The sequence below is a fragment of the Theileria equi genome (genome assembly GCF_000342415.1).
Source record: "Theileria equi strain WA chromosome 4 map unlocalized gcontig_1105316255033, whole genome shotgun sequence".
NCBI classification, from domain to species: Eukaryota; Apicomplexa; class Aconoidasida; order Piroplasmida; family Theileriidae; genus Theileria; species Theileria equi.
This window is the reverse complement of record NW_004668228.1, coordinates 842,146-857,515: the sequence shown is the minus strand read 5'-3', so window position 1 is coordinate 857,515 and position 15,370 is coordinate 842,146. Positions and strand designations below refer to the sequence as shown.

Genomic DNA, 15,370 nt, shown 5'->3' with positions numbered 1-15,370 from the left:
CATAGCAATGCCTCCCATACCGAATTCTGTTTACATATCGTTGGAAGTGCTTAAAAAGGCAAGGACGGGTCTTACTCCAGTATACACAACTGAAACTACATCCAGTTACACGAATCATACAGCACCTCTACTAGATAAGCTACAAACTTGTTCTATGGATGGTGCATGCAAAGATTTTGTACACACACACATGTCTGCTTTTATGGATAAAGTTTTGAGCATTGTGAATACGGAAAATGAAAAAGTCAATGGGATGATAAAATATATAATAAATGCACCATCAAAACTGTTTAGGCCGCAACTTGGTCTTTTGCTTCATAGATTTTTGAGAACAGTAGATGATAAGAATGAAAAATCGTCCAGTCACGGTGATAGCCTCCATTCGAGCGCACCAGACGATATTTACAGTGATTCAATCTTGCATCTTTTACGAGCATACGAGATTGTACACGTTGGAACATTAATACATGATGATGTTCTTGATGATTCAGATACCAGAAGGACCTTAAAATCTATCCACAACATAGTGGGTACAAAGGCAGCAATACTAATCGGTGATTTAATGCTTACTAGGGCATGTCATTCGATCATTTTATTAGACTCAAAAGAACTTAATATTAGGATGGCAAATTCTTTAGAAAATTTGATCAAGGGAGAATTAATGCAAGTAAAATATTCTGAAAACCTCCAAGAAATGTTTGAATCGTATCTTAGGAAGATATTCCTTAAAACAGCATCTCTTATCGCAGAAACTTGTGCTTCAGTTGCAGTACTCCGTAAGTATACATGGCATATATAACACCTTGTTTAGGAGGACACGGAAAAGAAATCGTAGAAAAGTGCTATCAAGTAGGATTGCACATTGGAATGTCCTTTCAAATTTGTGACGATTTGTTAGATTATAATTCAAAATCGCATCTATTAGGGAAACCAGTTTTAAATGATTTGTCAGCGGTAAGTCTATTTAGATGTAGCTTTATACTCTACGTTTTCCATGTATGGATATTTCCTTGTTTTACACCCGAATATGTTGCATGCAAATTTTATTCACTCATACTAGTCGCTTATTTATATAACATGTACAGGGTCTAATAACTCTTCCGCTGCTGTTCGCTATTCCGGATCACAAGGAACTCCATGGTAAAGTAAAGAGTGGGCTAGACGTCGAGACGATAATGCCATATGTAAGTAAAAGCCTTTCATTTGAAAGGTGTAAACATGCCCTGCTGTTACATATGACGGAGGCTCATCGATTTCTTGAAGAAATTGAGGGTTCAACTACGCTCTCTAGTGAAGGGAGTGCAATTATCAGATACGCCTTGGATAACGTAACGAGAGTTAAAGGGTAATTTTTCATTGCTCACATTGCACAAATTTATGCTTGTTCTCGCTGTAGAGTTTTAATTTCACCTTGTCCTTTTAGACTATACCATCAGCATTGTTTTATTGTATATTATAAGGTTTGGGGACTAAATGTGCATGTACAGAGATTTGCGATATTATCCGAGAGTTATGTAGTATTAAAATGTTTTAATTATATTGTCGACTATTTTACCCCTCGGGATTACCACTGGGAGGATTTGGGTCTTTGCCTTTAGCGCGTTTGGAGTGGCATTAGTATTACAGGATAGACTATTAAACAAATCATTTTGTTTCGGTTTATTGCAACTTGAGATTATTTGGGATCAAATTTGACCTTTATATGGACTCTGGTTTACTCCTGTTATGCTCACTATTATCGTTATTTGTGCCTTTTTCTGATTTTGTGGATTCTGAGTTTTGCGTTTGATTATCGGTAGAGCTATCTCTAGGCCTTCCTCCCTCTTTCCACTCATTACCGTTTTTGTCAAAGTACTTTAGATTTTCAACAGACCCTTTTGTGAATATGAAAACGTGTCTAGGTTGATTATTATTCAATGTCACTTTTATGTATTTGCAGCCTTCATTTTCCTGTCCCTCCCAGATTGTAAGAGTTCCATCAACAACTTTGGTGATGACATTCCCATCTTTTGGAATGTAGAGTTTGTACTTGCCATCAGTGCTGTTTAATCTAGCTATGGATTGATCCGGATTTGATATATCCAATGTACTTTTGTCCACACTGTTTACAACCGATGGACATTTTTTCTTGTTTCTTCCAACGCAACTACTAAACCAATTACAATCTGCACTACAAAGTCTAAGCAGAGTTACAAAACAGAGTAAACAGGCTATTCTCATATTTAGATAAAAATCCTGTTCCAGTCTACGGATGAATAGTTGCAAACATTCATCTGGGGTATCCTTTCATATTCCGCAAATATCTTCTTCGTGAAGCTACTATTCTGATATCTCTTGACTATTTAGCCGATAAAAGAGCTGAAAAACGGGGAAACTTTACGAAAAGCCCATGACGATAGGTAAAATATGAGATCATATCTCTCAAACTTTGTCTCCTGTGACCCTGTTTTTGTCAAATTATCCCAACTAAACTATACAGTCAAGATGAAAATGAAACATGGCAATAATCTATTTATTGGCAAAAAATCTTATGCATGAAGAAAGGTTAAATTCACCGGTGGAAGAAGAGTTGCTATACCGGGAAACTGAGGGAACATGAATAGTTAAGCTACATATATAAGATATAGCTGTGCCCACAAAAATCAGAGCTTACATGCAGACTAGAGTACTACGTACCACCTTTGACTCTGTAACTCACGATCGAAGAAGAGATCTTGCAGTGACGAGAATGAGGAATGGTGTACTCTTGGAAGATTCCTTGGAAACCTCGACAAAGAGGAAGAACCTCTTGAAGAGGAAGAAGTGGAAAACGAGCTCGAATTCTCTCGCGACCAAGTAATAAGGATTAGGAAGATAATAAAACGCCGGAGAATTGCGGCTTCAAGGTCTGAAGATCCCCAAAGCTTACGGAGTACGAAGCTGAAGACCTCCAGAGGTAATGTAGAATAGTCTACACCCAGGGCAGTTTAACCAATAATTAATAATGATATAGCAGAGAATAATGCCACAAAAATCAGAGGGTAGTTTTACCGGATCCATTTCCCCTAAATCCGCCAGACTGACATCCAGCTGCATGTAGATTCTACCGACGATCATGTGGTACTATGTCCACACGGCAGATGCTCATTCCACAAACTAACTAGATACATAGACGTCAATTTACAAATTCAAGTGAGTGTTTTGCGTTATTGTCGTGAATACAATTACATGTGATGTAGTGGTGACTTACTGCATTATACCCATACAATGGGTTGTGACTTTTCAAGTGATATCATGTCATTTTCATGTGCACTTCCTCCTCATCGTCATAATCTTCATCCTCTGTGTATGTAGGATTTGCATTGGGGGTTCTGCGCAAATGCCCCGTTGGAGTTACAACATCTGTGATTTCCCCTCCCTCCAGCCTGGTATTAAATGTGTTATTGTCAATATCAGACCATCCTGAGCCACTTTTTTCATAGCACTTGATTAAAGCTTTATAATCTTGTTTTTTGATGTGTATTCTTAGTATCAATTCACCGTCAACTCTACAGAGTTCACAGAGATAACATGTCTGATCAGTTCCTGCTTCCCAAATCTCCGTGTTCCCATCGACAACCTTCTTGGCTTGATATCCATCCTTGGCAGTGTAATAACGGTACGATACGCCATCTTTCTCATAACTACGGATCTTGAAGTTATCACCTTCTTTCTTGGAACCAATGTCCAGTGAAAACTGAGCTACAGGAACAAGGGTCATGCGTATCTCATTCATCGTAGTCTTATATTTCTCACCGGATTTACTCCATCCCGCTGGCTTGAAAATACAGCCACAACAGTCGAGATACTCATACCATCTCTTCGATGCTTTGTACCAGTAGAACCGTTGGAATGAACCATTAACTTCCTGTGTCTTTATGAGTACAATCCGTGGTTCCTTATCCTTTGTGAATACTACGCAGTATGTACACTTGACACCATACTCGCTATTCCAAACTGCTTTTTCTCCGTAGACAACTCTTTGTACATCAGTTCCTGGCTTTATAGTATAAACTTTAGAGGGAACTCCGTCTATTGAAGTTTCAAAGGATTTGCAGAGAGAATCGTTCGGACTCTCCAGATCGAGGAGTGTGGCCTGTGAAATACAATTACTTCCACAGGAACCTAAACTGCAGCATATACAAAGTACTACAGTGTATAAAGCCACAATGCTTCTCATTTTGCGAGAATTTAGGCTGATCCATCCGGAAGAAGACAACCGTTGCTCGATACGTGGGGTGCAGGAATGAGACAAACTCCCAAAGATGCTCTTGTAATTCAGCCGTTTAAAGTAAAAGACGATGGAATCCTAGCGTAAGACGTATTAGTAACCTGTTAATTTCTCGTGATAGAGAGAATCCACGGAATGTAAGATGGAGTTGCCTACGGTTTGGCATTTGTCAGAATTTCCGGTAGGATTTTTATTCCTTCCAGATTATTCTCATGACGTAAAAATAAGCTCTTCATAGACCCGCTAGCGTAGGTAATAGTACGCATCTAATCGTACTTTGGGTACTCTAGACAATCACAGTTCAGATGCACCCTAAACCACAAATCTTGCTCCTAAAAGTTCCTAAAATTCTGGAATAAATATTTAATCAGAAGTGTACCACCAGAATGTGGATACATAAGTTCAGAATACTTCATTACTTGGACCGTTCATTGCCCGGGATTCGCTAGGATCATGCACTTGTCAATATAGACAGGCAACTTTTGGGTTTCTCAGGAAAACATTCTAAAACTTGTGGAAGACGAATGAATGCTCATCCCTGTAATTTAGAACCCAGGGTAAAAGTTCCATGCCCCTAAGATCATGAGCTTTGAATGCAATAAAATTGTAAGAGTCTCAGGACTCCATTTGAGAGCGACGCCAGACCAGAGAAGAATTTATGCATGAAACCATGGAATTAATCATTGCAGAATCTGCAATTGGTAGTATCGATTACCGTTGCAAGATCAATCAACTTACTGTGAATACAAAATAATCCTAGTGTGTTCAATGACAGGGCTATTTGGTCATAACAGGAGGTCGTACATCTAAACAGTTCCTAATATAGAAATGCCACCTTCAAATTCTCCTGAAATTATGTAGTTTGATCTGTAAAGCCATATCTGCCGCGTCAACGTATCAACTGGTCCCAAACATTCTGCATGCTTACATAGGGAATGCATTTTCGGTAAGAGACATGATAGAATGAACACTATCAGTGCCTACCAGCAAGACAGCGCATGCCCAAACTTTAGAGCGAATCAAAAGGCTCTGCACGGCAAACTTGGCTCTTCTTTATACCATTACAGCAATAGACAAAAGATCCGTAATTCAGTGTCACATAAACAGTAGACTTGAAACTACATTTCCCCAAACTTTTGGCACCTGCATAAACGGCGGGATATAAAGCAGCGATGAATGCACAAAAATTGCGTGAAAATGGCGTCGTTTCTTCCAAGAGTAGTTGATTTCTCACACCCACCGGAGAGTTAGCAGACCATCCCCAAGATATAGACACCTTAGAGTCACACTAGCCTGTGTACAACCTGGTATTCAGAGATTTTTACTTTAGGAGCCTTGGTGGCAGTTTCCCGATTGAGCGAAAATTGCACCTAGACAGAGACGAATTGCCGTTGGAATCGGAGTTTGTTTTAAAATATTTACCAAAACTCTCGACAAGGCGATTGACGGTGCCACGACGTGGACACTTTTTGCCGTGGAGTCTCGGGACCCGCGTGTAGGGACATTTGGCGTTTTTCTCTCGTCTCGCTTCTATTTGCTGCACCTTAAGCTTTGAAACGTTTTTATTATTCTAGTCACATGTATCTTTGGCGTTTATTCCTCGCACATTGCCACTAAAGGACAAGTTATGGTGACGTGAGTTGCTGCTGGTGATAATGGCCACTGAGGGGGATTTGGAGTCCTCAGACGGTGGCTACCACTTTTGGGAGAGTGAGGTGGAGCTGGTAAGGAAGAAGGTAGTTGTACAAGATGGCAGACGATTTCGCTACTTTGACGGTAGGGGCGTTCTCGATCTCGCCTTCTTTACTTGGATGTACAGGTGGGTTAAGGAAACGTCAAGGAGGTATATGGACCCTTACATGCTCCACCCACTCCCACTGGCCGACCAGATTCTTCTCTGGCAACCAATTCTTTCTAAGCATATTAGTGATGGTATCGCAAGTCTGGAGGCATACGAGACCCTCAGTGAAGATGAAAAGAAAAAAGCCAAAAAGCCAGTCAAACACATTCTGGCAAGGGCAATCTGGTGGACCTTTTGGAAGAGAATAACATTGGCATTTGCAGGAATTTTTCTTGCTGGAGTTGGTGGCATGACTATTTCGCTACTATTCAGCAACTTGGTAGATGAAATTAGCACTAAAAAATTTACTCTTGGCTCCACAATTCCCACCGCCTTTGGGGTTGTTGCCTTGGAAGTTGTAAAGGGGGTTCTTTTTGACCATTTTAATCATTACATGCAAAGGACAGCCTTTATTATTCAGCACTCACTCTCTACTGCAATCTTTCAGCATGGACTCTGTTATAGAAGGGGCCAATTTGGGCATCTATCTGGCAGTCCTGGTTCATGCAAGAGCATCATACACAGCTGCTCTGGAGAGGATAAATGCACGGATAACCCATTGTTATGTCCAGCTAGGCGCTATAAAAACAACGAGGTCACCCCTAAAATGTACACATTTCAGGCGGTTGATGCATATTATATCCCTTTGTTCTTTGAATGTTTCACCAATATACTATTAACACTCATAAATGTAGCATACGGAATATTTTTGGTTTACCTAAAGCACACTTCAAATATAGTGCCAGTTATCATAAATGTGTGTTTAACGATAACACTCATGTTCATCGTAGAGATGTTTAACATGTATCTTTTCAAGTTTTTGTATGCTGTAAGGGATCACAGGATTTCTAAATCGAGTGAAATTCTCTCTAGCTTGAGTTTAATTGGCAAGATGGCGCTTGACGATATTGGACATAACATCATAACCAGTGCAAGGGATGGTGAATTGTACTTTGTTATACTTCGCTTATTCTTTTCTCTGTTTAACAAGATAATACACACATTTTCCATAACCTTTGCTATATATCAAATGATGGATGACTTTGTAGAAAAGGTAAAATCATTCCATGGGAAAAAACTTCGTACAGCCAGCCTAATAACGGGTGTATTTATTTTACTGAGGATCATTGACTATATGTATCTCTTCCCTCAGTCTCTAAAGTTTATGACATACTCCATAAGATCATTCAAAAGAGTAGAAGCCTTCCTCAAGACATGCTCACCAAACTTTTACCTTCCTGATAACAGATTTACTGGGGATATTCCTCTGCCAGATGGACTGCCTGATAAGAACAAGACACTGCCAAAGGGCCTAGTTGTGATGTTAAAGAAGGCCTCCTTTGCCTGGGTCAATAGCAGGAAGGATCTTCTTGACAATACTGGTACTACTTGTCTTAGGAACCTTGACTTTGTCCTCAATACTGGTGATCTTGCCATTATTACTGGTGCTCAAGGTTCTGGAAAGACCAACTTTGTCAAGGCTATCCTTGGTGACATGACTTTGGTAGAAGGATCAATGGCTGTATTGCCTCTATCTACCAATATGCCAATATTCTATGCCTCTCAGGATGTATGGCTACAAAAGGGTACCATCAGGGCTAACATTACTTTTGGCCACAGATTTGATGAGGATATCTACAAGACAGTTCTGAAGGCTATTGAACTTGAACATGACATATCGACTTGGGAAGGAGGTGACATGCGTAAGATCTCTGAACATGGCTACTCCCTCAGTGGAGGTCAGAGAGTCAGAGTTGGACTTGCTCGTGCCATTTACGCCTACCTCATCTTTAGCGAGACTAATAGAGAAAGCGCATCTGACCATTCCTTCCTTGTAGTACTGGATGACTCATTTACTGGACTAGACCCATTTGTGGCGAAGACAATCTTCAAGAACTTGTTTGACGTTAATGGTGGACTGTTGGTGAAAGACGATGTGGCTACAATCCTGGCAATATCAAAACGTGTGCTGGACGCTTGTGTATCATCAGAGTCGCCAGAATCATTCCTGGATGCAGTTATATATTCTTTAGAAGGAAATACCTTGGTAGGAGACAAATCTTTAGTTACTTGTAATACAAAAGTCTCTGGGATGGCATCCACGGATCCTACCAACATCGCTGATTACCTATCTAGTAACACCAAAGTATTGGCAAGGTCAAATGACAGGAGACGTAATTTGCGTAAACATATTGTGCAGGAGCTATACAAAAAACCTGTAAATGACGATGTACAGTATGACAAGGCCTATAAATTCAAACCTTACTCCGTTTACGTGAAAGCCGCAGGCATTCCATTCATCATATTTATTTTTCTCATTTTTTTAACTGTAGTATTGGACAATACAAAATTTGCAATTGCATCAAGGTTAACTGACTATATTAAGGACTCTATGGACGATATTTTGCTAAATAACATTATACCAGATCGTGACCGGATTATTTCACAAACGGACATGTACTTGAATGGAATAGCTTACGTTTCTGTTGGAGTTGTCATTATTTGCCTCATTGCTATATTATTCCTTTTGGCGTCCTGCACTCGTTCATCACGTAGGATTCATGAGTATTGCATAAATTCTCTCTTTGTAAATAGCTCATCGGTAATAAAGATAAAGAGATCAATCAGTGATACTATGACATTCTTATCATCTGATATATTTCTTATTGACGAAAATTTGGGATATACGATCTCTACAACATTGGTTCTGCTGATTGAAACATTTGTTTATTCTGCGTCACTATTTTTCTTTTCCCCGTATTCTGCACCATCTATCATTTTGACCTTTTCTCTGATTGTTGTGTTTGTATTTATAATTTATACAAAGTCTGCGAAGAATGTCCAACTCGCTTCTCTTGAATCAGCTTCACAAATAAATGCAGTTTTTGAATCTGCAATCTCTGGATCACACATTCACCGTAGTTTCAAGAAGGAGTGGGAATTAATGCATAGGCTAATTGAGAACTCGGAATACGATATGAGATGTCGCTTTGTCAGTGCTTCATCATTAACATGGGCTTCTATCGCATCAAGATGTATATTCTCTCTTACGACTCTTTCCGTATTTTTATTACCGATTCTTGTATCTCGCTTTTCTAATAAAAAAATACACTTTGGATTTTATGGAATATCAACAGCTCTATCTGTGCTCGTAACTAGTTTTTTCACGAATTTTATTCTGGGCACTGGGAAATTGGAGGTCCTCATGTGTTCCATAAAAAGATTTAGTAACTTTGTTCCTCCGAATACTCTGGTTAAGTTTGAAAAGAAAAGGGATGTGAATGAAGAAGAACTAGTATCCAGTTCCGGCAATATTATGGTTGACAATGTATCTCCAGTGGATAATCTTAGGGAAACTATTTTAAAGAGGCGACGTAATGAGTATGCTGAGAGAAGAGCCGCTAGATGTACTAATCTAAAGATGCTCCTCTTTAAGCACCATGTTAATATACTTGACGTGTCCAAGTATACTACTCCAGGTCAAGTCAGAGTACAGCTAAAGGATGTTAATGTCTACATTACCTCCTGCAAGGATGGAATACAATTCCCTATTTTAAAGAATGTTACTTGTTCTGCGGATACCTCGGACATTGTCGGCATTGTTGGTAGAACTGGCGCAGGAAAGTCTACTATGTTGTCAGTACTTCAGAATCTGGCAGAGCATAGGGAAGGTTCTGTTCTTCTAGACGGTTGTGATCTGAATGATATGCCAAAGAATGTGACTAGGCAGATTATTGGAGTACTACCTCAACTACCATTTGTATTCAGAGGTTGGACAGTTCGTAGGTTCATTGACCCTAGAATGTTATTTGATGATACCAATATTGAAATGGCTCTGGAAAATTGTGGCTTACTCAAGTTTGTTGAGAACCTCTCAGGTGGAAAGGGTCTTGACACCATCATTATACCTGACCATTACCATAAGGGTATGCCAAGGCACTACAAGAGAGTGTACTATGGGCCTACTCTAAGACCTTATGACTCACCCTCCGCAGATAATGTGAACATTGACTATGGATCAGCACTGTCAAACTCACAATTACGTACACTATCAGTAGCAAGACTAGTGCTTTATAGGGAATTCTTCAAGGTTCTTTTGGTTGATGAACCTCCAGAGGATGAACTTGGAGCATACAATACTGCAGAGACTCCCATTTATGAGCTCATAAAGACCCACTTTCAACATTGTACAACATTTATTGCAGCACATGATGCAAGTGTATTGCGTTTGTGCACTTCCATTTGGGTACTTCACAATGGTTCTCTCATTAGGACCTGTAAAGTCGAGGACATACCAAGCAGCGGCTCCCTGTCAAAGATTATAGAGGATTGCATTTCAGAGAAAAATTAATGTAGTAAAAAATCAAAGATTTTAATTCAGTATAAGGCCCCTATAAGGGACAATTAATTTTGAACAAACTAGACATTTTAAGATCTCTCCGATTTAAACTTTGTAAAACTTGGTACTATCCCCAACTCCACAATACCAAGATCATTAACTTGTTAATTTTTTATATCTTCCGTTTAGTAAATGTATAAATTACAATTTGTGATTTATCAACAATTTAATGTAGTCTCTTGTCCCAAAGCTAGCATTAAAACCAGTCTAGTTCTGGGTCACATTAGTGCTTGGGCATTTTAGGAACTGAAATTACAGTTCCACCTATTTTTCGGTTTCGATACGGCTTTGGCGTCTTTAAAAATGTCCGATGTTCGAATTCCCACCCTGACATATTTTGCGATTTGGAACAAAACGGATTGCTTTGTTTACGATAAGGAACTATATTCGGTGTTGCAGTCCGTAAAAACATATTATCATTCCCTTTTATACACTGGTAAATCTCTTCAATTTCTGAAAATTCATGTTAGAATAAAACGACAACTATGAACTAGTATGTTTGAGCAGCGGTGCCATTGGTTTTACTTGTCTGCAAATTTTTCTAGAAAAATTCTAGCGCAAATGACTTTCTCTTTCATGTTTTAATTACTGGTTTGGAATCTCTCATCTCGTAAAGTTTTTGTAAAAATTCCTTCTGTGGTATATTGTCATTCCATTTTCCATCTATTTTTTCAAAATATTTTACAGTCAAGCTCGTCCCAGTTGAAACGTCTAAAGCAAGAAGTAGGTGGTCTCCCTTAAAGTTTAAGCCTGCAAATTCCAAAACCTCTCCACGTTGTGCTTTCCAGATTTCTGTATTGGATTCAACTACCGATGAGACAAGAATTCCCCTACTTGGAAGATATCCCCTGTAGTTTGCTTTGTCGTTCCCACCCTTACACACTTCAATAACCCTTTTATCAGGATTAAAAAGGTCAAGAATAAATGAGGGTTGTTTATTAGCCTGTTCTAAAGTATGCTGGGTTGGTGGAGTAGCAGTAGGAGAAGAAGCATCCGGGGATTGAGGTTTAGACCTTTTCATCATCTCGTCCAATTTATCATTAAACTCTTCTAGATTCATCCTTTTCCATCTTATAGACACCTTTTCAAAACATTTTGGCTCATATTGGTTATTGTGGTACGTACCAAGGGTAAGAAGAGTAAAATGCCCCGAATAAGATTGCACAAAAACACAGTTCTCATCGGCCTCAGTGGTCCATAAAAGTTGTGATTTATATACCACAGACGTTATCCTTTTCCCTTCATTTGGGGAATATCTCTTGCATTTTACTCCATTCTTTATATGTTCACTTGTGTAAATGGTCGTTTTGTTTGGCCCTGCAATATCTAAACGAGTATCCACTTTGTTATTCCTCTGGTTGAGTCCACACGTGTCATCATTCTCTTCCTCGCTTCCCCTCAAACAACACGGCCAGCCTGCGCTGCAGAGTTTAATGGCGGCAAGAATGGGTAATAGAATGTAGAGTCTCATGTTGAAGTCCCTTTCTACAAGATTAAATGGTGAAAAGGAGTCCAAGTGGCAACTGGCAAAGAGAGGGACAGAATTGTACAGATGTGTTCCACTGAGTGAAGGCTGTATTCGGCCATTTGCAGAGAGATGGGCCATTGCGCTTTATCATCTGTGGACTTTACTCGCTCATTCCATGGTTGTCTCACCATAACAGTCTCCAAGTTCCCTTTGTCACATGATAGGCACTCGTCCAGAGATTAAGCCACCGTCTGAGAGCTCATTCTCTTCACCCGTTATGCTTGTAGGACAGCCACATCGCTAGCCTTGTGAACGTTTAGCTCTGCAGAATGAGGTTTCCAGTCGGTCACCCATTCCCCTTCCAGCAAAACTCTCGAGATGTACCGTCATTTTGAGACGGTAACGCATCTCTCGGCAGTAGCCACCGTCCCATTAATCCAAGGCGCACCGTGCATTAACTTACCTCTTTGTTTGGTGAGTAGCGACGCCCTGGCCACCTTGTTCATGTAGTACTTGTAATGCCAGTCGGTTATGTTCCACATGAGATCGTCTACAAAGGGTCTAAAGCCATTTTCAGTGAGTTTTTTGCGCCTGGTGTATAACCCGTGGCGCATATACCTGTACGCCATTCCTTATGACCTCTGCTTTACATTTTCCTACAAAATGTTGCGTTTCCCTGCAAATTATCAATTCTCTCGGGGTATGCAAGAGATTGGAAACTGAGGGGAACGCCAACCACATAATCGAATCCAATTGTGCAATAAAATCCACACACAGTCGTCATTTATCTCTCCTCGGGGCTTTTGTTGCGTAAAACCTGGCGATTACACCGGGAAATTTGCAAATTGGTCGCAAGTGAGTGGAGGCTCTGGGAGCCTGGGTCCCAAAAGAGACAAAATGGACAAGACGTTGGCAGACTTGTCGCTCATGTGGACCAAAGTCGGCATTTTCAATGACATGTCAAAGATTTTGGTCCCAGAGTGTGATCTGAGCAAAGTGCCATACACGGAACACCTGCAGAAGAACCGAGAAAACGAAAGGAAGAAGGTAAGTGCTAATATGTAGTGGATCAAGTTTATGAGAAGAGCAATGGAATTAGCGCTGGGATGTGTTGAATTTGGCGCAGCTAAGAGAACATGCGGAACGGTTATTAGCATAAATGGGAGCATGTCTTAGCAATGGAATATCTTCCATACTACTACATGGAGAGCCTGTTTTGAGGGAGTCTATCTCTACTGTATGCTCCCTTTGGTCGCATTGAGACTACTCATGGATCTTAGAGTTTTGAAAGAGCATACTTTTTGAACATGGAGGATGAGTGATAGATGGCTCCAGTTAAATCTCAAGAACAAATGTGATAATAATGCCTGTAGTTGTTCAGGTAATAAACCAGGTGGGTTAGATTCTAAAAGAGAGACTCGTATTGAGTCAATCACTGGTTTTGTTCAATACACTCATAAATATAAAGAAGGATTTAAGCTACTTCCTAATTTAGGTGATGGTGAGAGATTGGAACTTCAGCAGAACCACCAAGAAATTAAAGAGGTAACTGAAGTCTCAGTATACTACTGGGACAAAGATAAGGATTGCAACACTCCACTTCTTCTTAGGATTATTAAGAATGGTGAAACGCATTCACCAATATATTACAAACGATATGATGAAAATGAGGAAGAAGGAAACCCTGATCCAAAGGTCTGGAAACTCTACAACAACTCTAATAGCACATCATTACAAGATTTATTGGATGATAGGAACCTAGGCCGAAACAATGTCTTTCCCTTATATCTTGATCAGCCCACAAAACATTTTGAATCTACTTCTAATATTGCAAAGAGTATAAACGTACAACTTGCTGGATCACCCTCTCGGCTCCCTGGAAGTGATTATATCGTTGCCGAGTATAAGCTTAATGGTCAAGGAGAGACTAGATTCTCCAGAGTAATGCTTGATAAAGATAAGGTAAATGGCATTGAGATTCCCGCAGATGCAATTACTAATATCAGGTTATACTCGTCCTCAATCAATGACAGCAAGGTGCCCGTTATGGTTGAGTTTGTTGGCCCAAATGGAGGAAATTCCAAGTGGTTCCATACTCAAGGTGCAAATGGTACTCAATGGGGAGAGGATGCTGGGTCTAGTGGATTCTACACTGGTAAAGGTAATCTTTTATCTCAACTCACAGAGCAGTTCACTAAGAGATTAGACGGATTCGTTTGTGAGCACCATAATGGTGTTACAATAGATCTATCACATGGTGTTTCCACAGGAAATGAAAGGCAATACTGTTGCGAAGAACATGGAGGTAAGAAGGGTGGAAAAGTCAGTGTTAAAACCGAAAATATAGCATTGAATACTGCTCCAGGAAATTTTATTACGGTATATAAACATCATGTTGAGGAAGGACATAAGATAGCTGATATAAAATTCTACCAAGATGATAATGACAGCAAAAGAAGACGTATATGGTCAAATAAATTACGCCTTCCAATTCCTGGTCCAGTTGACATCTACACCTTTTACTCTGGTAATAATCCGGAGCTTATATATGTGTATGGTGCTGGAGGAAAATCTCCTGTTAAGGGATGGTTTAGGAGAGATAGTTCTGGTTATGGAGCTACATGGAAAAGGACTTATAAAAAACTCCGGGGTATTAGAAAGGATGAAATAGACAGGAAACAACTCAACTGTCAACAATGGACTGCCCTTGCAGAAGTACTAAAGAAACGTGGCACAGACTTACCAGGATGTACTCCGGAGACCGCTCAACCATCAACAGTAGCACGTGCTGAAGATCCCGCTGGAGAACTAGGACTAGAACCAGAGGACGAAGAGGAAGATGGTAGTGGAGATGAACAATCTTCTGATGACTCTGATTCTGCTCGTGTCAATAGTGCTCCTGGTAAAGATGGACCTAAACCTGATGTTGCTGGTGAATCTGGTGCTAATGCCGGAGGTGGAGGTGCTAGCCGTAGTAGTGATGATGGAACTACTACTTCTGAAACCACTACTCCTACTTCCTCTGCTACTAATGCTGTTCACTCTGCTGCTATTTCTTCTACTGCTTCTGGAGTATCTACTCCTCAACCTCCTGAAAAGCTTTTTGCTGAAACTACTCTTGGTCTAGGAGTAATCGTTTCTTCTGTTTTTGGTGGATCCGGATTAACTGGTTTCTTGGGATATAAGGGTTATAGCCTATACAAGAACTTTAAAGGAGATCCTTGGGTTAGACAGATATAGGGGTCTATGGAGATACTCTAGATACTAGCTTGGGTACTGAGTGGTTGGTTTAATGGAGCACTACCATGAATGGATACTGGAAGAGATGGAGTATCTCAGCGGTTTATAGAGTGTTTTTATGGATTAGTAAGGAGTACCATATTGAGTATGCATAGGTCCACTTGTGGACTTCTA

At 40.0% G+C, this 15,370-nt stretch overlaps 6 protein-coding genes across 6 annotated transcripts, besides 1 other annotated feature; 3 read left to right on the top strand and 3 right to left on the bottom strand.

Moving 5' to 3' along the window:
• Window positions 1-190: 190 nt before the first annotated feature.
• Window positions 191-1,349, top strand: BEWA_015710 (polyprenyl synthetase family member protein; the record flags this gene model as incomplete). Its single annotated transcript, XM_004832405.1, has 3 exons — window positions 191-776; window positions 812-954; window positions 1,086-1,349. 3 exons carry the CDS (start codon window positions 191-193, stop codon window positions 1,347-1,349), a joined length of 993 nt encoding a protein of 330 aa, XP_004832462.1.
• Window positions 1,350-1,698: 349 nt separating this feature from the next.
• BEWA_015700 (signal peptide containing protein) lies at window positions 1,699-2,220 on the bottom strand (the record flags this gene model as incomplete). The annotated part of the gene is made up of 1 exon (XM_004832404.1): window positions 1,699-2,220. The coding sequence occupies one exon, from the start codon at window positions 2,218-2,220 to the stop codon at window positions 1,699-1,701; it is 522 nt and encodes a 173-aa protein (XP_004832461.1).
• Window positions 2,221-3,173: 953 nt separating this feature from the next.
• BEWA_015690 (hypothetical protein) lies at window positions 3,174-4,216 on the bottom strand. The gene has a single exon (XM_004832403.1). It carries the CDS (start codon window positions 4,196-4,198, stop codon window positions 3,272-3,274), a length of 927 nt encoding a protein of 308 aa, XP_004832460.1. The 5' UTR covers window positions 4,199-4,216; the 3' UTR covers window positions 3,174-3,271.
• A 1,688-nt stretch (window positions 4,217-5,904) lies between these two features.
• BEWA_015680 (ABC transporter, ATP-binding protein domain containing protein) lies at window positions 5,905-10,440 on the top strand (the record flags this gene model as incomplete). Its single annotated transcript, XM_004832402.1, has 1 exon — window positions 5,905-10,440. One exon carries the CDS (start codon window positions 5,905-5,907, stop codon window positions 10,438-10,440), a length of 4,536 nt encoding a protein of 1,511 aa, XP_004832459.1.
• Window positions 10,441-10,484: 44 nt separating this feature from the next.
• BEWA_015670 (conserved hypothetical protein) lies at window positions 10,485-12,677 on the bottom strand. The gene is made up of 2 exons (XM_004832401.1): window positions 12,420-12,677; window positions 10,485-10,941 (listed from the first exon to the last, which is right to left on the bottom strand). Exons 1-2 carry the CDS (start codon window positions 12,583-12,585, stop codon window positions 10,712-10,714), a joined length of 396 nt encoding a protein of 131 aa, XP_004832458.1. The 5' UTR covers window positions 12,586-12,677; the 3' UTR covers window positions 10,485-10,711.
• A 593-nt stretch (window positions 12,678-13,270) lies between these two features.
• On the top strand, window positions 13,271-15,196 carry BEWA_015660 (hypothetical protein; the record flags this gene model as incomplete). Its single annotated transcript, XM_004832400.1, has 1 exon — window positions 13,271-15,196. The coding sequence occupies one exon, from the start codon at window positions 13,271-13,273 to the stop codon at window positions 15,194-15,196; it is 1,926 nt and encodes a 641-aa protein (XP_004832457.1).
• Window positions 14,945-15,025: a microsatellite.
• Window positions 15,197-15,370: the final 174 nt, after the last annotated feature.